At 42.3% G+C, this 27858-nt stretch overlaps 1 protein-coding gene across 1 annotated transcript; it reads left to right on the top strand.

The window, feature by feature from the left end:
* Window positions 1-3406: 3406 nt before the first annotated feature.
* SYCP2L (synaptonemal complex protein 2 like) lies at window positions 3407-27858 on the top strand. The gene is made up of 32 exons (XM_088521734.1): window positions 3407-3516; window positions 4236-4260; window positions 4998-5083; window positions 5233-5321; window positions 5578-5612; window positions 6351-6493; window positions 6897-6949; window positions 7345-7390; window positions 8144-8236; window positions 8329-8389; window positions 9659-9807; window positions 10486-10546; window positions 11606-11724; window positions 12162-12234; window positions 12398-12443; window positions 13072-13117; window positions 13657-13721; window positions 15665-15713; window positions 16445-16500; window positions 17162-17216; window positions 17978-18134; window positions 18809-18858; window positions 19540-19636; window positions 20832-20920; window positions 21101-21164; window positions 22776-22907; window positions 23625-23746; window positions 24632-24726; window positions 25484-25583; window positions 25672-25730; window positions 26183-26252; window positions 27780-27858. The coding sequence occupies exons 1-32, from the start codon at window positions 3412-3414 to the stop codon at window positions 27837-27839; spliced, it is 2550 nt and encodes an 849-aa protein (XP_088377860.1). The 5' UTR covers window positions 3407-3411; the 3' UTR covers window positions 27840-27858.

Raw genomic sequence — 27858 nt, 5'->3', positions numbered from 1 at the left:
GCCAGGAGCAGCCGCTGCTGCCGCCGCCCGCTTTTATGCCCGCGGGGCCCCCCCGCGTGTCCGCGCGCCGCGCGTGGGGCGGAGGGGCCGAGGGGGACACGGCGGCAAAGGCGCCGCCTCCCGCGCTCAGAGCCCGCGCGAACTCGGGTCACTGATGAACCCGCTCCAAAGCGGCGCTCGGCCTTTAAGGGAGCCTTTTGAGGCGCTAAAACTAAGAGTTTTAGGTATAGGCAGACCCGGCGCTTCCTGTTTTGGAGCGTTTTCTCCCCTACTGTGCGGAATACGTTAAAAACATTGAAAAGATAGACAAGAGCCACTGTCGTGGTAGATCAGCATTTCCCTTCACTGAAAACTAACGGCTTTGTAGGAAAATAGCTGGTCTGTCTTTCCGAAAAGGCGAGGCGGGGAGGAGGGAGGGCAGGGTAAAAAAAGCTAGCTCTTAGATCAAAAAAAAAACAAACAACAAGAAAAAGTAAAAAGCTGCGATGTGATGGAGCTGGAGCCGCTAAATACCCGGAGTTCCTGCAAGAGTTAAGTGAACTCCTCCGCCTTTTATTTTGCTCTAAACCTTCATCCTGATCAAAAAAAAAAAAAAAAAAAAAGCAGTTCTCTTTATGCCTTTATTTGCAAAATAAATGTTTTTTTAAATGAAAAAAAAAAAAAACAAACCCACAAAACCAAACCCAAGAAGTGCTTGCAGAAGGAAGATGTAGTCGGTAGCGGAGGGAGGGAATAGGAAAAGCCCCCCGAGGTGCCGGCCTCCTCTCCCGCAGCCCTTGGCTCGGCCGAGGCGGGAAGCGGCGGCACCTGGCGCGGGTTAAACGCCCGTCCCGCAGCTGAGACTTTTTCGCCCATTTTCTGCTGCGGGGTCGGGAGCCGCCGCCCGGGATCCTCCTCTGCAGCCCGCGAGGTAGGATCGCCTGCTTTGTTATTCCCGTCAAAACAAACAAACAAACAAAGGTAGCGGGACCTTAAATAAGCTTTTTAAGTCCGTGTGCAACGTACAGAAAATTCTTATATTCACTTTTGTTATTCGGGAGCTGCCGGTTTGACTTCCTATCGCTAGCGCGGTGTTTCCTTGTATTTCTGCATCCACTGATGCTGGTAATTCCCAGGATAGTTGGTGTTTTCCTAGTTCCTGCGGCGGGATGGGGGGGGGCGCCGGGACCTACCCGGGCCCTGGGAAGGCAGCGCGGGGCCTGGATCGGCCCGTCGGGTCCGCGAAACCCCGCGGATGAACAAGCGGGTTTTGAGCAGGAGAAAAGTCTTTCCTTGTGTTTTTCCCCTTGTATTTGCTCCTTTCAAGGGAAGAATAAAGCGAAGAATGGAAGAGGGAGGTAAATGACGACATGGCGACCAGAGCGGAAGACTATGTAAATATTTCTTTAATGATAATCTTCAGGTTTAGCTTTATCTTGCAAATATTTGATGTGTGAACGCCTATGGATCTATTTCTATCGCGGGATCAGATAGCTAATGCGTTTAACTTTCAATGCAACTATAGGAATGGTGTGGAGCAATTGAATTAAGGGTTATGTCCGTGATGGTGTGTCTTTAATTTATTTTAAAGAACGTGTTTTGAAAGATATGTTCTTAAATAGAAGCTGCAAGACCTAGAATTTTTAGTAGTTGAATATAACATTTTAAGTAAAACAGAAAACATCATTTTTTTCCTCAGAAAACAAAACTAAACAAAAAATGTTTGTAGGAGTTGAGGGACAGGATAAGAATTTAAAAATCTCATTTGATTCTGTCGGTCTGTTTCTTTAATCAAACCTGAAGTAGTTTAAAGGATTCTGAAGTCCCTATTAATTACCAATCTCTTTTTGAGATTAAGACCAGTGTTTCACCTTCAGATACAACAGAAATATAGAAAAACAAATGAAGACAAACCAAAAAAAAACCACTTTTTTTTAAAATAGCGTTATAAGCGTTTTCTGAAAGATATTGCAACAAATCAGCTGCCCCCGCGTTTTAATCTCCCGTGTGAGTAATTGTTCTAACACTTCTTTGTTCCCCTCCCCACAGCTTGAATCACTTCTCACTGACGCTTTTAGGGGGAAAGGGTTTCAGAAAATCAACGAACTGTTTCAAGAAAAAGAAGTTGAGCCTCCCCAAAAATACAGTGAATCTCTCTTTAACCAGCTTGATAAAGCGTTGAGAAAGGCGAGTACCCGGATTTATTGCAACCACCTTCGTGCCCACAGGTGATAATGCGCGTATTGGGCAGCCCTGATAACGAAGTGAGGCAAAATATGTTTTTGCAGGAGTTGGACAAGAACGAATTCCAGAATGTCTCGCTGTTGTTGAAGTGCATTCAGCTTTATTTAAAAAGTGATCTCCAGGAAGGAGAAAGCTTATTTATTGAGCAAGGACTGGTGCAAAAGATGAGTATGATACAATTTTTGAATTACTAATGTAATTTTAAGGTTACTTGCATCAGAGAAAGGAGGAAAAAAAGGGGGGGGATTGAGCACTGGAGTGCTCAAAATCACTATTTTTTTTCTTTGATGCGTGTCATGACCTTAGCGAAGAAAAACTTTATTTTCATTGCATTGCTTTCAGTATGAAAGCTAACATCATGTTTGCTCTTGCATCTTTTAAGATGCCAAAGGAAGCAAGCAGAGGGTGAATTTAAATGAGTCCGTTCTGTGAAATAGCATAAGTTTTCTAAATGTGTTTTAAGGGCTGTGGCAAAAACTTCCCGTGAATCTTATTGCTGAATTTGTGTGCTTTTGCAATTTTATAAGGTAATATAGCATTTCTGAGGGTTTCTTTTTAAACAAGCAGTACAATGAATACATTTAATCTGCAACGATGTTCTCTTGTCACTGTCACTCTGCTGACTTCAGCTGTTATTGGTTGTAGTAGATAGAGACTTGTATCTAAGATAAGGGTAATACCTGGATCCAACCAAGGGAGGAGCGGTGAGCATGGGCTGTCAGTGGCCCCGTGTCAAGGAGTTCTTGGTCCTATGTGTTAAATGCACTAAATGAGCTTTTCCAGGCACACTGCTCAAAACCCCTGTAGGGTTTTGAATATTCATAAAACAGGCTGTGCAAAAAGTTGACAAATCTCTTAAACTTGCTTGCACTTTTGATGGCCCTCCTCGAGAAAGCTCTGGCTGCTGTGATGGTGCCAGTGGTGATGCCCCTTGCACCAAAGAGGCTCTGGGTGCTCAAGAGCAGGGGGAGGAAGAGGAGGAAGGGCTGCTGCCTGGGTGCAGGCTTGGGGGCTTTGCCTACTACTGGCAGCCTTTGAGCCCCACAACGCCTTCCTCACGGTACAGTACTGCCCAAGTTGGGGGCTGAAAAACCCCATGCGTCTGCATGAGGTTTGCTAAGGGGATCCTTAGTTTCAGGATTATTAGCACTTCTTGGCTGTTTTTTAACCAATTCTTTCAATTTTTACATGGTATCTTGGTTTGAAAGAGCAAGATCTTCTGTGATCCTCACAGACCCAAATGAAAACAAGATTTTGATGATACTTCTTGAAGACTTCTTTGACTGTGCCTTGGTACGTATGTGTGTTGGAAGGGAGAAGAGTTGTCTTCATGGTATATTGACAAGTGCTTGTTTAAAAACATGAATAAGTCAAGCCAATGTTTTTGAGGCCGAGTTACACCTTATGTGCAAATTTGTCTGCTGAGGTGGCTCTGGATATTTATTCCTATGTCATTCAAACCCACTAATTAACTCCCAAAGAATGATCCAAAAAGCTTATAGATTTCCTTAATGTTTCTTTTTGAAATAGGTGCTGGATGCCCGGTGACAGTAGATTTGCAATAGGAAGGAAACTTTTAGCTTTCTTTGCCCCGTGTTGCTAAAAAATATAATCACCTGTAGTGCTTTCAGATGTCAGTGTGTTGCCTGGTACCATAATATGTGAAAGAAAATGACATGTATTTTTACACAGGCCCATATGTATACTAAAAATAATGAAATGATGCCACGATGTGGGTTTCTGAGGAATCTGAAGGCACTCTGCTCTGCTGCTACTGAAATCCTGGGGGGGAAGTGGGTGCTTTGCTCCACTTGTGCTCCCTGCATACGGACAACCTGTATAAGAGATCATTGTATGCAACATACCTGCATCGAGGTGCGCTGCCACCCGTGCCTTGGTGTCTTGTTATTTTAGCCTCAGAGAGGTGTGATGTTCGGGCATAGTCACAGAAACGCTTTGACTGCTGTTGTGGTTGGGGTCGTTTTGTTAACAAAGACTTCCTTTACTTTTAGGTGATTTGCAGATGCAGTGATGAAGGTTAGTGTGTTTATTAATTTATACCCTCGAATAGCTTCAAATTCTCTATCAGGAGAAATTTCTTAATTCTGCATGAACTCTGTTCCCTCTTTCTTCCTCTCCTGCTCCCCAGCTCCTCTTTCTCCCTCCAATATATTTTTTTTTTCCTTTTTGCATGCTTGCTTCTTTTAGATATGCTGGAGATTTCTAACTGTAATACCTTATCTACACTGCATGTCGCTCGGAATAAGCGGTACTTCTGAAAGGGCCTCAAACACAGGCAGTGGCTCTTGCATATCTCCTTGCTATGGCTTCAAATATTATTTTCTCATTAAAGGAAGCCATCTACATGGAGTAACTGAGTACTCCTAGTCTATCGTAGAGCCGTCAAGGCTCATCAAGGTTTTGTCAGGAAACTTGGCTACAGCTTAAGCTAACCTGATATGGGGATCTGACCATGTGCCTGGGGATCTGCCTGCATGCCTTGGGGAACTTGTTGCATCGGAGATGCTGCTGCCTTGCAGTGCTTGCTGCGTGGCAAGAAGGGCCGTGACCACGTCAGCTTGTGTGGCCAGTGAGGCTGCAAAAAAACCATCATTTTCCCCTTGTTGTATAGGATTGGACTGTTAGAGTTTTGTCTGATACACGGTTGGGATATTTTCACTTCTTCACCAGCAGAGTGTTGTTGCTTCAGCAGTTGTGTTTTATACATGGACTAGTTCATCTCTAGCTGTCACCTTTTCAAACCCTTTCCCTAGGGAAGAAAGAGCTGGTGAATTTATTTCTACCTGAACTAGGGCATCTTGTGACAGAAGCAAATATTTGCTGCGCCCTGCGGCAGGAGGTAGGAGTTGTGGCGGGAAAGAAAATACAAATGTGCTTGTGCATGCAAGTGTGCATAAGTAAATAAAAATATGAAAAATATCTTATTGGCTTCTTTCCCAATTTGTCCCCTTCGTGTGTGTCTGTGTGCACTTGGGGGTGATAAAAAAGGCTCTGAGGACTCTCAACTCTATACTGGACAGTGTACCGAGGGAGGAGAGAAAGAAATTTCCCCTGTCCGAAGAGATATGCTTGCTCACGTAAGTGTTCCCCACTGCGGTTTGCTGCCGGGAAGATGCACTTGGCTGTGGGGAGCCACCAGCTTCCTGCTCTCCCCATCGCAGTGTCTGCCCGGCTGGGTGCTGTGGCTTGGCCGTGCAGGCACGGGTGAAGCACAGGCCCCTGTGGTTGTGTTTTACAGGTGATCATTAGTGCGAGCGCTTCCATCCGCCTCACTAATGAAAATTGCTTTAGTGTTTCGTTTCCGCTTTAACTCATTGCATTATGTTTTTTCAGGAAAGATCTTGCCAAAACTATTCTGGACGTTGGTGGTAAGAAGTGCTCCGTGATTATTCTTATGAAGCTGGGGTTCTCTGCCGTTGTTTTATTTGCTGATTTATTTTAGTTGAATTATAGTTGAAAGTGCTTCTGCTTAGATGCTTGATCTCTCTGGGAAGAAAATTGGATAATATCTTAAGACTCTGCATTAAAAATTGTTAGATATAACAATCTGTTAATTCTTTCCGTTTAGTATTAAGTGTTAACTAATAAGAAAAACTCAACTGTGAAATGAATAGAAAGGTAATTAGCTGATTACATCAGCATTATGCATATGCTTACAATGAACAGCAAGCATTGTTTTTTTAAGCTAAACTTTACCTGTTGGGGATAAACTGCAGTCAATAGGGATTTATTGCCTTTTCAATGTTAGTCATTAGTCAAATGTTAGGGGATTCTGTTTGATTTCAATTTGTTTTTTCTCCTCCCTCCTACCAAGATCACTTTCTCGCTAGTTATGTTGTGATACATGAAAAATGACTTAATCTAAGTGAGAAGCTGTTGGGTAAGGGGAAGTTGTGTTAACTACACATCCTCCGATAGCTGCAATAAATACCCGACTGTTACCCTCTACTATAACATAGCATTATTTTCCTAGGTGAAATGGAAGGGAGCTCAATAACATGATTTTTTAAATAAAGTGTATTAATAGTAGCAATACTAATATTCTGTTACAGTGGAAGAGTTCTTTTTTAATGAAGTTTTATTCTTTTCTTATGTTTACCATGCAGACTATGACCTTCAGGTTGCCCTTTCTGAAGCACTTTGTAGGTTAATGACAAAAAAATGGAGGGATGACCTTGTTCATCACTGGTTTGAAGATAATTATCTTGCTGAAGCTTTCAAAGAGATTAAGGATAGAGAATTTGAGACGGTAAGGGTCTTTATTTTGATAACAACATGCTTGACAACGTTGCATACGGGCTAGTGTTGTTCGAGTTCAGCTAGGATGTCCTTGCAAAAAGTTCCTAGAAAACTGATTTTATAAGTGTAAGAAGTTTATTTGAAGGTGGCAGGGAGATTTTTTTTAACCTAGAAAATTTAAATTGGCCTATAGTTAAAATAGTTCTTACTTCTAAGATATTCTACTTCTAAAGCATGTGTATGTATATATGTGCATATGTATTATATTTTTGTGACTTCTGCTTGGATTGCCTTTGGCATTGTATTAACTGTTTAAAAGCTTATAACTGGAGCGGAGATGCGCTTCCAGTAAAATGAATGTTTGCAAGGGAAATGTAAACTGATTTTTTGATAAGATGTAATTTGTCTTGAAGGACTGCAGAAAATTTCTTAATCAACTAAATGAAAGGCTTGGGGGTGAAAGAAGGTAAGTTGTGAACCAAGATTCTAAATTAATGCTGTCATTATTGCAACCGAACAGAAATAGAGGGAAAACTAGAACTGTAGACCAACTTGTGCCACGTGTACCACAAAATAATTTACACCATGTGTGCGAATATTTTTTTTTTTTTTTTTTTTTTTTAATATTTAGTGGAGATTCTTTGGTAGTAAAATTAAGAAATCAAGTAAAATTATCAAAATCAAGGCATCACTAAATGGCTAAAACAACATGTTGTATAAGCTTCTTTAAGCCTAGTTTACCTCTAGAATATTGTTAACTTTTTGAACAATAAGGTTAGCAACCTACATTCAGGATTTTAGCTTTCATACATTCAACATCAGAGTCTGAATTTATCACGTGCAAGTTTGCTTTTCTTTCAGAGTCTATTCCTTTCCTTGCATATCTGCTTTTGCTGACATGAATGAGGTAATATTTCTTACTGCTGTGGCACATCCCTTGCAGTGTTACCACCGTTAATATGGTTAATTGGTGTGGTGTATGGGTGCTTCTCCTTCCCCTTTCCTTTTCATGAAAGGACTTAATTCTCTTGAGTGCGACTAAAACTTTCTATTCTAGTTTGAAAGCTTGCTTAGCAGCAAACTAACAACTACTGCCAAATTTCCTTTTTTATTGGCCAAAGGATAGAAGCAGTCCTCCTCTTAGTGGTAAAGGAAGTGAGATCTTTAAAAAGAAGCAGGGCAGAGGAACTCTGATTCCTCTGGAAGAGCTGTTCACAGGCTGTCCAAGAACAAGATCTGCTTGGTGGCAGATCATTTCACAGCTTTTGAATAAATGTTGCATTTGTGGCACTGTTTCTGACAGCTATTTCCAAAGCCATGTCACCAGAGAGCTTTGCTGCAAGCTGGTTCCAGCTTTGCTGCTTAGTAGAAGCACTCACAAATGCAGAAAGCTTTGAAGAGTCTTCACTGAGTCAATGTACAAACATTTGCTTGAATTATTTCCTTCCTGTGGCTCATGCACAGTAATGTTCTCACTCAGCTGGTGTGTTTGGGTCAGCAGTAACTGGGCAACACATAGTTTGAACCCAGCTTTATTTCTGTGTAGTGTGCATGGGGAAACTTGTTGCAGCTTAATGCTGTGAAGAAGATGGGGAATGAGCGAGCAGCTCCCAAGTAAACTTTTTCCTGGAAGTGGCAGCAGTGGCTGTTGTGTTCCCAGGTTAAGAAGCCCTCCGATGAGAAGCTGGAGGAGTTCTGGATAGATTTCAATGCCGGCAGCCACAGTGTGACCTTCTATGTGGACAGTAGTGAGGTAGGAGCAAAGTCCGATAGGCCTTTGGTTAGACTAGTGCAGCTGGCATTAGTCGGCTCAACCCTTCTGTTGTGGTTATTTTGTTTTTACAGGGTGCTCTGTGGGACTCTGTGAGGCTGTCAAAAGAAGAAGTCAGCAGTTACAGCCTGAGGGGTAAGGTGATGCAGTTGACGTGGCCCTCTGTCCAGCTCCGGTTTCACATGGTACAATGAAACAATTACAAAATGCATCATCACCAAGAAGCTCTTGGGCAGCTTCCCTTCTACCATACGTGTGCTCTTGATGTTCACCTTGTGCCAGCTCTGCTTGTTGGACGGACCTTCCTGTGGTCCTGTGCAGTGTGCTAGCCCTGGCAGAATGGAAAAGGCAGAAAGTGCCTGCTGCACTAGGGAGCTGCAGGTGCTTGGGTCTGGCCACTGCCACATGTGGGATAAAGGCACTGGCAGCACTGGAGGAAAGTGGAGGGGTGGCAGGAGGTGAGAGCACACCAGTGCCTTCATTTAGCAACAGTTGGGTTGGCTCAGCTTGAGGAAACTGCAGCCTCCATAGCCCCAAAGAAAGGGTCAGTCTCATCTTCAGCTGAACTCGACATGTCCATCAGGATGGCAGCTACTGAGGGCAGTTGTTTTTTAGCGCACTGAACTCCACAGCGTGACTTAACTCCTCAGATTTGTGCCACTTTGACTTTATGCAACGTGGTATAAATCAATGTTCTGACAAACGGCATTATTTTTGTAACAACAAGTGAGAGATCTTAACCACCAGCTGTCCTTGTACCAGTGTGGTGTGCAACTGTCCTGAAAATGGCTTCACTGATGGCCTCACACTGGTTGAGCAGTGGCCTCGGAGTATTGCAAGTAAAAACCCCACATTAGCTGTTTTGGGTCCTACAGAGATTTCCTTTCTGGATGCTGTCCTAGGAGTGGTTTCAGTGCTTGAAAGCTGAAGAACACTAGCCAAATAACAATTTAATATGTGTTGGACTGAAAAAGCAATGTGTGCTTTTTGAACGTCATCAGGCTTCTATGCATGTAGATGACTTTCCTTCGTATTGCATCCTGTGATGGGTGAACCATGAGAAAGAAAGACTTGGATGTGTTGTAGAAAGTACAGCAAATTTGCACACCACAGATTGCAGCAGTGCTGCTCTGGGGGCTCTGCAGCCTTCTGTGGAGAGGAGTTGGGGTTAAGGTTAAGGGTTCCCTTTGTCAGGGTAAGTTGAGGATTTAGGTTATGGATGGGCTAGGAAAGAGCATAATCGTCTAAACTTAACAGGGAAGAAATGGATGACCAAAGCAACTAGAAATGTAAAAGAGGCTGTCTTCAAGTTTAAAAACAAAACCCTACCCAAATCTTTTTGGAGTAATGGACTGAATACCTTGCTCTAAAAGTGATTTAACTGCATTTTCTTTTTTAACCCAGAGGAGGATGGAGAAAAGACTGTTAAAATTTACATGAAGATTCCTGCTATTATCAACAAAAATGAAGTAACAAAAATCAAAATATCATTTAGTGCCAAGTTTGAGATCTTAGGTGTGCTAAAAAAAGTACTAGGAGATGAAAAAATGATGGTAAGACCTTAGTATGAGTTTTTCTTTTATAAGCCATATTTTACTTAATATACAGTGGGCCAAAAACCATCAGTAGATTTTTATGTTTATATTTATACTGTGTTCACTAGGTGAACCTCCACTTGGAGATTTTGTGACTGTCCATATCAAAGCTCTTAGCTTTGGCCTGATGTAGAGGAAGTTCCTGGCTTTAGAAAAAAGCTTCAGTGGACTCAAGTTTAGGGTTTTGGAGCGTAGCAGTGAGACTTTGTTAATTCGTTCAGTTGGAGTCATCATTTTTCAATTCAAAAAGTCAGCAAAAGTAAAACCTACGTTATTTAATTGCATAACCTGAAATGAAAATAGCTTATACATTAACTTCAAGTATTACGTTGTATTGGATGAACAAACTGATATGAGCTAATGGAAAAACACAAGATGCTTAAGAATTTTTTGTAGCTGTGATTTATCCCCAGGCCATGGGTTTTGCAGAAAAACTTACGTAGGAGTAGTCACAGTACAGTTCAGTTCTCCTATCCTTGCAGGAGCCAAGAGATTTCCAAATGGTTAACTAGCATCCAATGATTTGTGGTGGGTGATTTAGAGATGTTAGTTGTGCCAGTAAGTAGCTGGCTTTATTGAATAAAAGATTCTGCTCTTTGAAGGTTGTTTTCACATTAGATTACTTTGCACCAACAGATAAATTTGGCTGAAGAGGAGCCTGTCCGTGCTGGGGAGCAAACCAAGCAGAATGAAGCAGGTGATGATTTTTTTTAATATGGAATTTTAATTACTCAGATTTAAAATGAGTGCCTTCACTCTTTTGCAGCAGCTTGCCATTAGCCATATTTACGTAAGGGGACAAAAACAAAGGAAAACAAACAAAAAACCCCAAGCCATTCCTTGGTCTCGTGTTGTTCCTGTCTTGGGGACACCGAGTCCCTGTGCCGGTGAAGCTGGCTGTCGGCTGTGGGGCTGCACAGCCAGGAGCCCCGCTTGGGAAGGCTGGATCAGCTCCCTGCTGGCTAACCTGGCAAGGCAAATCTCCATCACTGGCTACGTGCTCAAACAAGCATGTGGAAGTGTCCCATCTGCAAGTGCTGTGTGTCCCCTTGCTTCCTCCCTGCGCTGCTCCTGAGGTAGGAGTGCTGTGGGAGGCTTGTGGGAGACCCTCAAGGGGAGGTGATGCTTTGCCTCAATGTGCCTGTGACAGCAGTCTTGCAAAGAGCACCAGTTCTCTGGTGGACCAACACTTGCACTTGTAGCTATAATGGAAATGCTTCAGACCCTTGGGAGCTCAGGAAAAAGTGCGAAAGCGAGAAGCTCTGCTTCATCCATGTCAGTGAAGCACTCACAGAGGCGCAAGCCTGTTCTGCTACTCAGGGCAGTCCTGGAGTACGAATGGTTGGAAGGTCGTGTATTGCCATTGAAACACTTCTCAAAGTGCCCAGCTGAGATGAAGTCTAGGGAATCAGGGATGGTGGAAGGTCCCACCAGTCCTTTGATTTGGTCAGGCGTAAATGACTGTTTCATGTCTTCTGGAGCAAAGTGTTGAGGTAACGAGATGATGATAAATTTATGCATCTTCATACACTATGTGGGCCTTTTACTGGGTGTCTTCAAGATCCCATTTATCTAGCATTGCAATTCTGCACTGGGTGGTTCAGAGAGATTTTATGTTTTCATTTTATTAAATATGATTGTGAGATGTTTGTCCCTATTAGGTCTACTGCTTTGCTTCTATGCATGTGCTTAAGAATGGAAAGGTCTGTGTATCCAATTTCACAGAGAAATTCTCATTAAGGTTGTTGTTCCACAGTCATACCCGAGCCCAATAATCTCCAGAAGAAGAGAAATCCTTCCAACCCTGAAAACACAGACTCCATCTCAGACATCCCAGCCTCTCAGCACAGTGAGCAGTTAACAGACGCAGTGACAGTATGTGTTTTGTGTACGGTGAAACAAAAGTTTTGTGCTCCTGCTCCCTCTCTGTCCTGCCTTTTTTTTGAAATAGGTATAGTTAAAACCTTCTTTAAAAAAAATAATTTGTACCCAGCTCTGACAAAACCTTCTCAATCAGTGAGAAGTCAGTTTCCTAGATACTTGCTCCCAGAGCTATAAATCTCCCAAAATTGTTTTGGGGGGGAAAAAATGTGCCTTTCATCTGAGTGAGAATCTAATAGTGTATAAATGCACACGTGTGTGCATATATATACACGTGTGCATGCATATACTTACCTATGTATGTATAGCTAACAAAAGACATGTGGTCCAGCTTTTGCTATGGGCCAGCTCTGAAAATCGCTCTCCATATTATTAAACTGTTTTTATTGATTGCATGCATGCTCTGTCTGTGACTTCATGTTTCCAAGCAGAAAAAGGTCACCCCCATCACCATGATTGCAGTGAGCCAGCAGACTGACATGGAGGATACTAACCCAGGCCCAGGTCAGACCTGCCCCGTTTTGGTTCCTTAAGCCTGACCCACTGAAGTGTTCCCTGGGTGCAGCTCTGTGAAGGCTCTGCTGTTGTGGACCTTCCAAAGAAAGTAGTCAAAGAGTTTTGATAATAGCTCCAGAAGGTGAAGTTGTCGTTTTCTTGCCTCCCTCAGCAGAAAAACCCAAAGCTCCATCTCCAAGGATGAAAGCTAAGCCCAGGTAAATGTCTTGAAGATTAAAAAAAAAAAAAAGAAAAAAAAATGCAACTCCTTCTTTCCATTCTCTCTTCCAAACCCCCTTGTCCCTCCCCCTGCCAAAGCCTTTTGCAACTTTGAGGATTGCCCTAGCAATTATTAAATATTAATAAAAAAAACCTCCGTTTTGATGCACTGACTTGTAAGGAAATTTGCCTGATGTTTCAGCACTTAAGAGTTACACAGCAGTAACATATAGTTATGACTTGAGCTGCCAGCTTGGTGTGACCTTCTCTTTTTGTCCACCATTTAGTCCCAACAAAAGATAAACCTATCACAGAGTCTAATTTCAGCAGTGTACTTGGAGCTCCCCTAATGTGTGGCTGTTTTGTAAATGGCAGTCCTGATTTTTGTGTGCTGCTATATGAATTTGGATCTATCTTGGCGTTAGTTGGATCATTTTTCAGAGCTATGTGGGACAGCAGTTCTTATGTTAACAAAGATGGGACTGTGTAGAGATGCTTGCTGGCTTTCTTCCTGACATACCTCTTAAGCTGCCACTTAGGCTTGCTAGTGCAAGTCCTTTTGCTCTTAATACTTCATCAACTACTTATCTGGGGTTGTGTTCATCTAATGTGGCTGGTTGTCTCTAGTGAGAAGCCCCTAGAAGAGGAGCCCATAGAGGTGTCGACACCAAAGGTATGTGTATCTTGGGGCCATTGGGGAGAAGGGGTCTGGTGCAAGGAGTCGCTGTCCTCACGGTGTTGCAGGAGCTGCCTGTGCTGCACTGACTCAGTCCTGCACAACTGCTGGTCTGAGCAAGCATAATGCACTACGGAGCAATGACTATGGTCTACCTATGGTCGCTTATGGTCCAGCGAAGCCACAGTTAGTAATTCAAGCGCAGTTGTATTTGGTCAGTATACAATCTGTGTTGTGCAAGGGACATAGGAGTGCAATGTATAGGTAACCAGTCCAGCTCTATCCATGACAAGCTTGGGTGCTGCAAGATTTGTGTGCCGTTTGCAAGAGCAAAGATTTGCTTCCTGAAGAGAAGCGGATCTTGGAAGTACCTAGCTATGTTGATTCATTTTTTGACCTGATCTCTGATGATCCTCCCAGGCTGAAGGTCCCTGTGCTCCTGGCATGGGACCTTGCAAGTTGGATAAACTAGCATTTACTTACATTACTTAATGTGTCTTAGCTTGAGATCCAAGAATTCCTTTCTCCTTTTGAAGGATGATGCCAGAAAAAAGAGAAACAGGAAAGCAAGTTTGGTCAAGGAGAAGAAGAATGAAGCCAGGTATGATATAAAAGGCTTGAGCATGTGCTGGGTTTGGTGCACTAAGTGATTTTTTTTTTTCCCCAAAAATGCGGAGGGATAGAAAAAGCGTTCAAGTGTGAGCTGTCTGAGCAACAGCTATAGCCAGCTGCTTGTTTTTTTTGACAAAGTTTGTAACTTGTCTTGCTTGACTGACTTGAGGAGAAGCTAATGCTAGCCTGCCAAAATGCCTTTGCCTCTGTGATGCTGTGTCCCATTAGCCTTTCTATCTTCCTTGACCCTCCAGAGGATGAGAGGACCATGGCCATGCACAACTATGAGTCACAGACATCTAAGCTTTTCTGATATTGCCTCAGCCCTTTCCTGTCATGTGTCCTGGACTTCCAGGCTGGGCTCCTTCTCTATCTGTTGCTCTGCTCTACCTCCATCTAGCAGTCTGCTCACAGTAAGGAAGCTGGTGGCAGCGTGGACGGAGGAGTTCAAGAGTCTGGGGAGAGGTTTACACCAGCCCGGGGGCTGGAAGCTCCTCCTGGCCCTGCATGTCGCAACCCATCCTGCGTGATCCCTACACTCTCTACCTGCAAAGCAGTGTGTGCAACAGGATTTATCGTGCCGTGAAGGAAAGCAAATAGCCCCTATGTCAAGGACTGGCCCCCGAGCTGCTTGCAGGAGTTTGAAGCAGCTCTGTCCCTTTGGGATGCCTCAACTGTGTGGCAACCTCAGCAATGGGCCATGTGCTAGGCCCCAGGTGACAGTGGCATCTTCCAGATGTGGCTGTTGTCTTGCAACCTGTGCCCTTCTCAGGCACTCTGGTTCTTGCGGCTATGCCCCTGGCAACCTCGGCCATGCAGTCAGAACCCAAATTAACCTGAAGCTGTGGGGCGCTTGTGTGGGGAAGAGGAAATGCTTCTCAGGCAGTAAGGCCCATGCTACTTGCCATGGAAAAATCATGATAGTATTTATTTTCCTAAGTTTGCCTTCTGGATGTGATCTTGCATCTATTATCTGAACTGAGTTTTGAATATTTTGTTGTTTTACCGGAGGATCCTGGTAGCTATTGATTCTTAACTTGAAAAAGAGAGAGAGAGAAAATTTACATTAATTTTTGGATTGGTCATGGATGAGAATATAAAAGAACATCATTACTACAAGTTTTGTGCCTTCAGATCAAATAAGTCATGCACTTGCTGTAAAACAGGAGCGGCGGAGCAGAGATTAGAGATGGAGAAGGGTGTCTTAGCTCGATCATTCTGCTCCCCCTAGTGTCTTTTCTAAAAATGTGCGTTTCTTTTTTCCTGTAGGAAGCTTTAATGAGAAAGGCGTCTAGTTCTTTATTTTCCTTCTCCTGGTAAGAAAAGGAGAGCACAAAGCATGCTGAGTGTTTGTAGTATTTTTAAAATAATTGGGATTTGGAGAAAGAAATAGGAATAACTTTGTTTTTAATATTTTGAAAGGCATGAAAACAAAATTCAATTGCGTTCAGAGAACTGATTAGAGAGCAACCATTGAATGCTATAGCATTCAGAAGTGAGTTAAATGGAGATGGAATGAATGGGATAGAATTTTCTCCTCTTAAAGACTTCTGGAGTTGTCTTTCAAGGCATTCATGATTCCTTCCTACCACATCCTGTTATTACTAATTTATATGCTACGTAATCTTTCATAAGATGACTTGGTTGTATCTTCTGAATGTTTCCTTGAAAATAAAAAAGTTACAATTGAAATAAGGTGTGAGAATGGAGACAGTAATAGAGGCTAAGTAAGAAAGGAATAAGTATTTGGGTAATTTGTTGTTTTTTCAGCTTAAGGCGTAGGCATATAAAATCTTTAAGTGTTCACTGTATAACAAAGTTTATAAATATTAAAAGCAGTATTTCCCCCTTTCCCACTGAGCGTTCTCAATGAAATTCTATAGACTGACTCTTTGTGCTGATACACTGTGCTCTCGTGTTTCCTCCTTGCAGGAAGGATTCCTATGACTTTGAAAACTCGGACTCTGCAAGTCATGAAAAGGTAAAATTGAGGCAGAACTTGTCCTGAGCAGTGTTGAGAAGATTATGTTGCTTGCTGGAGAAATGCAGTAAGAGGGGGTGTGTTGCTGTAGTAAAACTCAGGCTGCTCACTGGTTATTTGAGGCTGTATGTGTACAGAGATATTTTTCCCAGGAAAAAATGCCGTTAACTTCTTGAATTTTGTGATGAATGTGGTAGGATATAGCTGATTGCAATAGGAATTTGAGACTTTCAGCCTCTTGCTAGTACTGGGGCAACTGGTGCTTCCTTTTAAATAAGCAATCGTAGGTGCTGAACCAGCCACCCCAAATTCCTGCTATAGAGCTGAGCACCCCCAGGCCTCAGTACTGCCACTGGGTGTCAGCATTAAACCCTGCTTCATGGAGAGCTCAGTAGGGTTTGAATAGTCCTGTCCCAAGTCTGCCTAGGTCTGACGCAGTATATCAGTGCTAGCACTAGTGGTGCCGTCATCGCTTAAATGAGATTTCTCTTGAATATTACCCAGTAAAATAAAGGCGGGGAGGGGGAGTATAGCAGATCTGTTGAGAAGACAAATGTTTGTCAGTTGTCACTTTTGACATTGTTTCAATTAACAAATCCCTTCAATTAAAAAGGAAACTAGGCTGCTTGTAATCCACTCCTTTGCTAGCCCTTCTTCATGTGTTTTAATTTGATAGATTGCTTTGTGGGGTCATTGAATTTTAAGGAAAAAAAAATGTGCTCCTCTTTCAGGTTGCTGAAGCAAAAGAAAGGGTCTTTGGACAGAGACTTTCTTCACAAAAGCAGAGGTACAAAATCATATGTACATTGTTTGAATCCCCTGACCTGATTCAAGAATCCATTACCTTAGTTATCTTTCTTGATCCTAACTTAAAATAGTTTGTGATGCTTCTAATAAGATAGTTCCTGGCTTAGCTGTCCCAGTAGCAGTAGACGTTACCAGTACTAAAGTTGTGACAGCCACTAGGGAGGAAAATCACTTTTACGCTAGTAAGACTTGACTTCCAGAAATTTCTACATTTTAAAATATATATATGTGTGTGTGTGTGTATATATATGTGTATATATATATATATATATATGTACCTATACAGCTGATTTAACTTTTGAAAAATGCTCGAATACTCTGCATTTCCTGTGCCTTCTCCAGTTACAATAAAGCTGCCAGGAATTTGTCACTTCTAAATAAGTAGCCTGATCTGTTGTTTTTGTTAAACTTCAGGTATTCCTGGATTATTGTTTTTCAAAACCAGCCAAAGAAAGACTTGGCTAACTGCTGCCTGATAATAACTTGGACACCCTGTTGATATATTTCTCAAAGGCCTCTTCTACTGCTATTTGCCTGTATCTCTCTTACACCACTGCCACATGCTTTTACGCCTTCTGTCCATAAAACTGTGATGAATTATCAGGCTAGTCTAACTTATGTCTTGATGGGTTACTTTGCAGGGGTCATGAAACAGAAGACAAGAATCAGGACTCGAGCAAGCTCCAGAGACGGCGGGTGGGTGGTGTGGGAGCTGTGTGCATCGTGGGGATGAGCTATTACACCCCTGAACAGCCTGAAACCTAGTCTTGTTCCGTGTGGGCTTGTATCTCTGCTGGTCGCTGCTCTCAAGCTGCAGACATGCTTTTGGGATGTCCCCAGGCCCATGTGAAGACATTGGTGGGCAAAGTGGTGACACATGTTCAGCATTGGTGGAAAGCCCTCCTTGGGGTAGTGGGGTGGCAGTGGGCAAATGACACTTTAAATAAACTGGGAGCCATTTCAAGCATCTGGCCCTGTTCCCGAGTCTGAAAAGGGGCTACTTGTTGCCTTTAGCAGTAATCCTTGGGGAACACTGAGATTGCCAGAGCATGAAATTCTGGTATATCTGCTTTCTTTTTCTAGCTGTACTGTTGGTTGCATTTTAGTGGTTTTGTTTGTTAGGTTTTTGTTTGTTTTGGGTTTTTTTTTCTGCTGAAATGTCTTTTATACAGAGCACAGGAGGGAGGGGGAGATGAGGAAGGAAGACACTAGGCAGCAGCCTGGTAAACAGCAAGTGTCCACAACTTATTGGTTTTACCCTTCTGGTGTGACAGTTAACAGCCCAGTTGCTATTTTAGCAGATTTGATGGCTTGAAATGCTTTGGATTTCATAGTGTGGGGAGGAATAAGGGCAATAATTTTCTAGCAAAATGAGAGAAGAGGTTGAAGGGTTTCTGGGGGTTAGAGGAGGGAAGTTACTGACTGAGCAGGGCTCACTCTTAATATAGTATCTTTAGCCCAGTTACAGGAAACATCTTTTCTCTGAAAGCAACAGTGAAAATGCAAGCACTGGCCTGAGCGAAAAAAGCTGGATCCTTGACTCACAGAAGCGGTCGTTGCCAAGATCTCTGGATTACACCCGAAAAAGGACTCGGGTCAGAAGCAAATTAAAAGGTAAAGTCTGCGCTGTTGGCAGCGTGCTATGCGGCAGAGGCGCGAGAGGGCAGGTATGGGCAATAGATCTCCAAAAGCTGTGCAACCTGCAGACCAAGGCTGCCCCTTTGCCTGTTCAGGCTCTGGCGGGTGTTCATCCTCTGCATGGTTTAAAAAAACCAACTGTGGGGAAGGCGGAGAGTGTGTCTTGCTCCGAGCTGGAGGGCAGTGAGCCTCCCCAGCCCCTAATTCAAGCTAGAGTGATCTGAAAGTGTTGGGATCTCTCTCCACCTCATGAGGAGGAAGAGCCTTGCAGATGGGCCCCTGCAGGGGTTAAAAAGTAAAAGAAAAGTGAGGGAGAAATTATGCTGTATACCATGTTCTGCGAGAGTTTGCTTTTGCTCCTATGCCAACCCATGCACCCCAGTTGGGGCCTAGAGGCTGTCAGGTGAGCTCCCATGCCTGCATTTTTGAGGGAGCTACTCTGGATACAGTGATTCTTAGTAGTGATCAGTGTGCATCGCTTAGGAGCTTTGTAGGAAGGAACTCTTGGAACTCAGCCCACGAGTTGTGGAGTTTATTCTTGCAGATGCACAGAAAATCAAATTTAAAATAAAATTACTCTTTGACATCTCTTCAGGGGATAAAAAACACAGTTACATTGTCAGTAACCAGGAAACCTTTTCTCCTTGCAGTACTTCCAGTATCTTCTGCAAGTAGTGGCAGTGATTCCCAGGCGAAGAAAGTAAGGACATGTGATACTTGGTGTACTTTAGAATTCAAAGCTTTGCATATGCAAATCAGATGCATATGAATGATCTGAAATTAAACAAATTGATATTATCTTTCTTATCAAATGTTTTAAGCAATTAAATGTTTGGTACTTGGCCTCTTCACCAGAAAACTGTTACCTGGCTTCTTCCCTCTTGTGTTTTCCAGCCAAGTACCAGCCAGTTCCTTGGGTTGCTTCCTTTTCTGTCCTGTTGGCAATTTTTGTCTTGTATTGTCAGAGCATTGCTCATGCCATGAGATTCTCCACTTCTAGAAAGCTCACCACAAATTATACGGAGGGGAGTAGAAATAACTGGCCCATACATTGATCAAAGGAAAATATAGTTTAACAACGCCAAACTGCCCGGGTTGTAAGCACTGTATGTTGTATGCCACAAAGTGGTTCCCACACTAAAGGCTGGGAAATCATTGTAGATCTGGCAGCTGTGCTGAAAGCTTTTCCCCTAAAACCTTTTATTTGTTGACGAAAATGTTTATGTCTTATTTCAGGGAAGAAATCTCCTTCAGTGTTGGAGATGGCCATTCATATGTTTTAGTCATCTTTCAGAAAAGCCTCACCATTTTATTAAAATGCTTTTAAAAATATTTAATCAAAAAATCCTTAAATAAAACTCATACTTCAACTTTGTTTCAGTCGGAAGTTTCAAGGCCAAGAGCTCAGGAGGAAACCCTAAAGAAAAAGGGTACATCTAATGACAAGGGAGATGATGTACCTACTGCGAAAGCTGCTGGTATTTCTCTTTTTCTTGTTCAAACTATTAGAAAAGTTGTTTTGATGTATTTTTTTGTTCTTAAATGTCTTTCCAATCATACCATTTTGGTAAACTTTCTGCTGTGTGATTGTCTTGTGATGTCTGTGAAGCTAGGTAATGTTTGTAGATGAAGTATCTTGAAGAGAAAGGGCATTAGGTGGGCATGAGGGCAATCTGGTGCCTAAACCATGCAGCCACATGGGAAAGGGTGCCTTGTCAGTGCCCTGTCTGGGGCTTCCTTATGTTCACAGTCGTGTTACCTCTCCTGTCCAGGCTGATTTGCCGTCTGCACCCAAAGCTCCAGCTTTGGTGCCTTGGTAAGAAAAAGACCCCTCTGAGCATTAGTGTGCTTTTTTTATATTATTATATTTATTTATTTTAGTTATTTTTTATATTATTTGATGCAGGTCTGTGGTTTGGTTGAACTTGCTTAAAAGGATTTTCTCTCCATTCTGTGATGTTAATAGTCGTTTTTTTTTTTTATAATATATCTAAAGCTGCAGTGTGAGCAACAACTCATATAGTATTTAATCTACTACAAAATCCCACTGCACTATCTGTGCTTCCTCAACCAGTTGGAAGCTACCCAAACCTGCTGTGAGTGATGCTGTGGAAATCATATGTCCCAGCATATTATGATATGTCAATCTCTGGGCTGGGAATTGTGGTATAACTTGGATAGGAAAAGCCAGAAAACTTATTCTGCCAAATATTAAGTGTCTTTTATTTATGTTTTTTTCCTTCTTTGTGCACTGGTGTGGGTTTTTACTCTGAGTTGGTTTATTTTTTGCTATTGACTTCTTTGAAATATCTTGTTGTAGCAGTCTATTTTCTCTGCTCTCATTTCTTCTGAGAACATGTATGCTTGAATAAAGTAGCTCTAAACGCAATGTTACACAGACTTAAATATTGCAGCAACAGTGGGAAGTGAATGAAAGTTCCTAAAGGACAGACAGAAATAAAACAGCCTTTGGACTGAGTTTGAAGCACTGTTTTCTCCTTTATAGGTGTGCAGAGATGGAAGAAATGCTGCTTGTTTCTTTCTTTCTTTTTTTTTTTTCTTCTTCTTTCCTTCCTCTTCTTGGTATTTAATTAAACTGATTCTGTTACTGTTTTAATAGATACAGCATTTAAATCTAACGGCTACTTTGGCTGATCTTGATCACTTGTGCAGGTGAAACAGACTCAGAGCAACAAGGGAATCCAGTATTGAACAACGCTTCTGCTGAGGACTATTCCAGTGTTGAAGAGAAGCCAACACAGGTGTGGAATGCCCTACTTCAAATTATTTCTAACTTCTAAATACTTTCTAAGCAAATATTTCTCATCTAAAAATCAGGAGCAGGGCATTGTGGTAGTTTAGATGTGCTGCATACAAACTGTCAAGGGGTTACCTCTTTTTTTTTTTTTTTCTTTCTTCCTTCCTCTCTTCTTTCTCCTTAGAAGTTTCCTGATAAATCTGGCAAGTCGTCAAGAGAAGAAGAATTGTTCAAACGGAAGGACTCAGGTATGCTGGTCTCAATAACACAGAAGAGATGTTAAAAAGGCAGAAAGGGATGTTTAAACATAAAGCAGTTCTGAAAGTTGTTGCTTTTATTTCTGAGAATATATAGAGAGACCGTGATATAAGCATGTGGTAAAAGCCAATGTGCACTGATGTTTTTTGTGACTGGAGACAACAGAGCTTCGCAGAAGTCATGTAGCAATGGGCTCCTTATGACTTGTGTTCTCACTAATATTCTTGCTCCCAATCTAGTTCTGGGAGAGACTGTTTTAAAGTTGTTCATGTGCATTGAGTTACTAAAGCACCGGACTCAGGCAAAAGCATTCCCTTTCTTGTGAGGAGGCTACGTTCATGTTCCGGATACAGGGGTCTCATCCATCAAGCTTTCACAGTGCTTCACAGTGTGAACTCTTTGGATTATTTTTTTTTGGGGAAAAAAACCCTATTATATTATCAATTTATCACTGTTCACTGGACAATGTTTCAGATGGAGAGGAGTTGAAGGAGGAATTAAGGTTATGTTCAGAAGTTTAGGTGCGGGTAATGATGTGTCTGAATACTTACCCCCTGAACCCTAAATCTATGAGTTTCCTTGGATGCTGCTCCATTGTGCTTGTCGTGGTCCAGCTGTACCTCTGTGTCCTGAGCTCTGCTATCTTCCTATGTCCTGCCCTCTTTGGGTGCTTGGAGGGCAGCTATTCAAGAACAGCCCCCTTGCTGAGTTCATGCAAGTGGACAATGGGACCCAAGGGTGGTGTTTTTTTGTTTGCTTGTTTGTTTTTCAAATTTTCATAAAATAGGGGGTGCTGCCTCCAGCTCTGTGTTCCTGAAGAGGGTAAATTTTTGGTGGTGGAAGGGCTCTGCTTCCACCCTGACCAAAACATGTTTTGGCTCGCTGTAGTCAAAAAGGGTGAAGTCAGGTTGGAAGAGGTGCAGAGGAGAGCACGAGGGATGACTGAACTTCCTTTCAAGACATTGAAAATGTGGTGCTATGAGACCATGCTTGTATGTCCGCACCACCGTGCCACGTGCTCTAGGTGACCCTGTGTGTGCAGGGAGGTTGGACTAGATGATCTCTAGAGGTCCCTTCCAAACTTAACAGTTCTATGATTCTATGATTGCGCATGCCTTCCTCAGCGGGCCTTTGTGCGCTGCTCTCTGGTGGCTGGGAAATCTGGGAAAATAAAGCAAGCTGCCAAAATCTGTCAGGTAAGGATTGAAGATGTAGAAGGAAAAGTAAATGTAGCTGGGTTAAACTGTTGTATGGCAACCTTAGTGATGTTGGAAAAAAGGGTTTTCAACTATTGCCATAACACCAGGCAACACAGAGGCCTGCACTTGCAAGACAAGAGACTTGCTTGTGCAGTCTTGTGTCCTGTGGTTGGGAAAGACCTTCAAGACTGAGTCCAGCTGTAAACCCATCACCACCATCCCTGCTAAACTGTCCCCGAGTGCCTCATCTACACGTTTCTTGAACACTGCCAAGGACAGTGACTCCACCACTTTCCTGAGCAGCCTGTTCCAATGTATCTACTCTTGGTAGATAATGCCACATACCTCATTTAAAACAACAACAACAACAAAAACCCCACAGATGTCTTCTTGTCTTTTTAGGTGTGTTAAGTGGCACTGTCGTGAAAAAGCCTAAACTTTCCAGTTGGGAAACAAGTCACTTGTCCTCTGACACTCCCTATAAACCAAGGAGACTTTTCAATTCAATAGAGAACGAAAAGGGGGCTGAAACAGGTAAAGTGAGGCTGGCAGTTAAGGTGAAGTCTTAAATATCTTGATTTTATTTTCTTTTGCTGACAAAAACCATAGTCTTGTGGAAGACTGCAAACAGGTACTGCCTGCAGGGTATTATCACCAAAACCCTAAATGTGATTCAAAAAAAAAATAAAAACAAAAGCACATTTTGTGTGGTGCCATCATTGAAAGCAATGGACTTGGAACAAGGAAATTTAGGCACCTTGGATACAAGGTGCACTCAGAAAGCTGCCAAGCACTGGTAGTATTTTCCAGTCTTCCTGAGCAGTGATTTTTCTGGAGCTATCAAAGAAAAAATGTGCAAATAAAGGACAAAGAAACTGCAAGGCACTGCCTGCCTGGAATGAAAGCAGGATAGGTGGGCTGCCCACTAAATAGCAGCTAGAGGACAGAAGTTTTTTTTTTTTTTTTTAAAAAAAGTGGAAATTTTGCCTCATTTGACTGTGTGTTCATGCACTATTGCCTCACTATTTGTAAATATATTGCACTTGATGCTTGGTGTCAGGTCTGTTCTCCTATACTGCTTTCTAAGAAGCCTTTTGGGTCAATGTCATTCCCGTTAAGTCCAGAAGAGCAATACTCAAATTCCAACTCTATAGCAAATGCTGCTGCTTACATCCTGCTCTAATAGTATATGTATTTATATTTTGATAAATCCTTCAGCAAGATACTAATTCGGATTATGCTTTCTTACAGGCCAGCAAGTGGATGAGATGGATGATGCCTTTTTTGCCAAGATAATGAGCGAAGATGTCAGCGATTCAGGGGTTATTACTGCATTTGAAAGCTTTACCAACCAACTAAAAAAACTCTTCTGGGTAATGTGCACTCTGTATGTGTGCTTAGTGTGTAGCATTTTCTCATACAAAATGATATTACCATTTAATCAGCAGGAGAAGTTAATGTAAATCTATATTTTATGCCCAAGAATGCAGAGTTTTGACTGCACTATTAGCCTGGAGTTCTCTTAAGCATTTCAAAAATCCATATGTTCTCTGAAGTGTTACGGAAAAGCCAAGGAATGACATGTGAGGGAAATTTAAGTTCTTCCTTTTTCTTACTGGATCTTATATATTGGAAACTCAGATTTGTATAGGTATTTTAAATGCCTATTTAAATACCAACTTACAAATATTTATTGCCATCAGAAGGAATGGATCAAAGCTTTTTGGAATATAAGGAACATAGTGATAGCCAACCTAAATTCAGGACCCAATTGAGAGGCCTGGCAGAGCAGATTTATACTGGATCCAGCAGCATTGTGCAAGTGTAGTGGTGGCTCATTTTTATTTTTATTTTTTATTTAAGTCGGTGTTAAATGTTCACAGTAAGTTTGGCTTTAATCCTTGAGTTACAGCTGGAGGTGGTTGCACTTGCAACAGAAATCAGTTATGATTAAAATGTACCCAGCTTGCATTAATACTGCTCTGAAGTGGTGCTGATAGAGACCTGGTTTTGTGCAGTTGTTAAGTGTGATGGAGCAGAGAAGCAGCTCATCATAAGCTGGTTGGGATTACTTAACCCTGACTCAAAGTCACACAGCCTGTGTAAAGATCTGTTGTTATAACTAGTGTGACTTAACTGTTTTTAGCTAAACTGAAAGGCCTGTTGGGAGAGAGAGGGGAATATTTGGGGAAACCTTTTCCAAACAGGATTTTTGAGCTAGGCCACTGCCCTTCTCTGACAGCATATCCTGTGGTTAGTTCAGGTACAAAAAGATGGAGACTTGTGCGCAGAATGCGCTGAGGACCTCTGAGAAGAACGTCTTGACCTTGTTGAATCAGATCCACGAGTGCAGGTAAGTTCTGTTGCTTGCTGAAAATGCCTCCAGCTTCATGTCTATTTACACAAATACTGTGTAAATTGTTGGGCTTATCATAGTCTGTAAGGCAAAATAGCTTCTGTGCAACCCTTTCCATAGTAAGGGTTTTGGAAGCAGCACGCCTATGATTTATTCTGCTTTTCCTGTACAGGGAGAAGGGATGGGTTAGTGCAAAACAAGTTTGCATTAAGAGTGGATGGTGAAGCAGTCCTTAGGCTGCTTTCTGATAGCTATCGGTGTTCCCCAATCTGTTAAAAATCCTCTTGCTATACTTAATATCTTCCTTTACTGTATATTTTATAGCAAAACAAGGAAATTCCACTCTGTTTTACTTAATGAAATGGGGAGGGGAAGGAAAGAAATGTAATGGGTGTTGCTGATGTTTCAAACTTTGCTATAGATCTATTTCAAGCTCTGTTATGTACCTGTTTCTGCAGATTGTTTCATTTGAGTATTAAATGTCAGCTAGCGGATTTTACAGGCACTGATGTTGTGGAGTGTCTTCCCTTAACAGATCCTCTTGCTTTATGGGTTGTCAGTTAAATAAATAAAAAAAACAAAAAAACAATGAATACAGGAACAGAGTTCTCTGTCCCAGTCCTTGCTTACTGACTACTTTTTGAGAAAGGATATTTAGCTTGAGTTACTATTCAGTTTAGTGCAGATATTCTTGCACTCTACAGAAAATCGTAAATCGTAAAATGTCACACTCATTTCTGTTCTTCATCATTAGGCTGAATAAGCTGGAAACCTTCCAAAGGATTGTTGTTGAAGAGCTTTCCAGCCTTGAGAAGGAAACTCAAGTCTTAGCAAACATGGAGAAGGATGCAGTGGTGTGTATGAGTTCTTGGGATAATCCATGGAGGTTGCCCTTCCAAAGTAAAGGTGCTATTTAGGCTTTATTTATTTATTTTTATCTAGGACTTCTGGAATGCACAAGCCCTGAAACTGGATTCTTTCTGCAACCAGCAAAAGCAGCGGTATGTGTCTGCCAGATGTCTTGCATACTCACAAATCCTCTAATGGTAAAGTAGTACATTAATTATACTAACTGTACTTGTATATGTGAAGCAGTATTCAAGAGCAGTGCTCAGTGTATTCTGATGCCATCACAGCATGAACTGTGTGTTCATTGATGGAGCCTTTGCAGTCTCCTTAAGATTTTGAATTGAGCAATGAGGGACTCCCGTGGGGAAACTGCAGAATGAGTATGTACCTCAAGGGACCTGTACCACGCTTTGGAACAAGATGCATCCTCTGATTGTGTCTATATATTGTGAGGGAGAAGGTGAATAGATATTTCCCTACAGAAAGGATAATGCAAAAAGGGGACTCCTCAGGGTCTTTTTGTTAAATCTCTCAATTTGCTTAAATTTATTTAGTAAGTATTAATACTCTGAAGGCAAACTAGCTAAATTTACCTTTCTTCCAGAATTCAATCTGTTGACTCAGCCCTGGGTGAAACAGCAAAGAGTTTTGTGGAAACTATCCAGAACACAACGGTACGTGCAGTACACCAGCAGCTTTGGGTGGCCTTTCTGAGCTGTAGGGTGGCTGATAGGTATTAGAAGTGAGAAGATTGCAACTGTAGTTCTGCAGTTTCACCTGCTGGCCAAGGTCCATTGCTGCTAGATGGGACATAACCACAAGGGGCTCTTCTGTATTGCTGCAGCATTTTGCATCATTGCCTCACCTGAGGGGCAGTTCATCATGAGACACTCTCATCTTAACACACCAAGAAAGTGGGGTTTATTCTGAAATGAGCCCCATACTGTGGTGGGGTCCTGTTCCTTCCTTCTGCTGTTGGGCACTGAAGTGAAAGGAGCAGCTCAGCCCTTCCCATTTCTCCTCTTCCATATTCTCATGACCCAGCATGAGCTGGAAACCCTCCATGGAGAAGATACTGTTCCCAGGCTCCCACACGGGTCTCCCTCTGCAGTAAGAGCTGATGCTGGTGCACAAGTGCACTGAGTGTGTCAGGCTGCAGCCCTTCTATCAGCTACTTCAGAACTTGTCAATGAGGTCCTAGCTGTGCTTTTCCCCACAACTCTGTCTACACCCATCTCATCTGAGCTACTGCCAAGCTGTGGGACTTTATCAACCCCTCCTCCTCCTCCCGCCCAGCCAAACTGACCATCTGCAGCACCAGGAGGAAGGGGTGAAGGGGGTGCTAAAGCCCAGCTGCTGTGGGGTCTAATGTTTCTCTGATCCTGTAATTTTGGTTAGTAAAACTCTGCTGGACAGTGTCTGCTGCATTTGGGAATGGCTACTGGGGCTTTGTTTTGTGCGCCCACCATTTCTCTGGCTCTTCCTTTTCATCTCTTTTTGCTGTCTTCCATAACATTTTTGTCTTGCCTGCTTTTTCTTATTCAACACCAGCTTCCACAGGGAAGGTTCTTTAATCTTTTTAGGAAAGGGATTAATCAGGGAACCATCAGGGAAAGCTGTGAAAAAGCAGATGCCTAAGGGAGAAGACAAGAATGAAAGCCATCATTTAGTAATACTTCCTGCAAAAGACCAGTAGGCTGTTATGATTTGTGATGTGTCACGTGTCTGTAGTGCATGAAAAGCTGAAGAAAGTGTCAAAGGAAACAACTATGTTTGCAGTCATTTAAGATGTGTAGATCAGGCCTGGAATTTAAATAAAAAAAGATGCTGAAAATCAAGACCTCCTTTTACTTATCTATTGGAGCTCAAATCCTGAGCCTTTCTATAGGAAATGGTTTGGATTATGAGCACAGGACTGCTCAGGAATGTAGGTGTTTCCCTTGCCATAGGTGCTGCTGAAATGCACCTCTAAGTCACAGAAGTCTGAGGAAGAAGCAATTGTCTCATGCGAGCTGCTCGTCCTGCAGCACCCTGTTCCTGGCTTGGTAGTTGAAAATTAGTAACTGAATCCAGGTGTGTTTCTAGGCTCTCTGCAGTTTCTTCTCTTTTATATATATGTGAGTGTGTGTATATATATTAAAAAAAAAAAAAAAGGCATTGGTATTAACTTTTGGAATGTTACCTCTTTTTCTCCCCTACAGTATGAACTCCCAGGGAAGAAGGAAACAGACAGCACTGTATTCGTTGTCCCTTCTGACTAACGAACCCCTGAATCCATAA

The sequence above is a fragment of the Tinamus guttatus genome, unplaced genomic scaffold (genome assembly GCF_059628265.1).
Source record: "Tinamus guttatus ecotype Peru unplaced genomic scaffold, ASM5962826v1 Tinamus_guttatus_pri_ptg000131l, whole genome shotgun sequence".
NCBI classification, from domain to species: Eukaryota; Metazoa; Chordata; class Aves; order Tinamiformes; family Tinamidae; genus Tinamus; species Tinamus guttatus.
The sequence above is the reverse complement of the archived record's forward strand: the minus strand, read 5'-3'. Positions and strand labels throughout refer to the sequence as shown.

Bases quoted from the DNA above. Each gene is read 5' to 3' on its own strand.
- SYCP2L (XM_088521734.1), top strand. From the start codon at position 3,412: ATGGTATCTTGGTTTGAAAGAGCAAGATCTTCTGTGATCCTCACAGAC. The intron at 5,613-6,350 runs GTAAGAAGTGCT...TTTACCATGCAG, and splicing joins AACTATTCTGGACGTTGGTG to ACTATGACCTTCAGGTTGCC. The intron at 25,584-25,671 runs GTGTGTATGAGT...ATTTTTATCTAG, and splicing joins ACATGGAGAAGGATGCAGTG to GACTTCTGGAATGCACAAGC.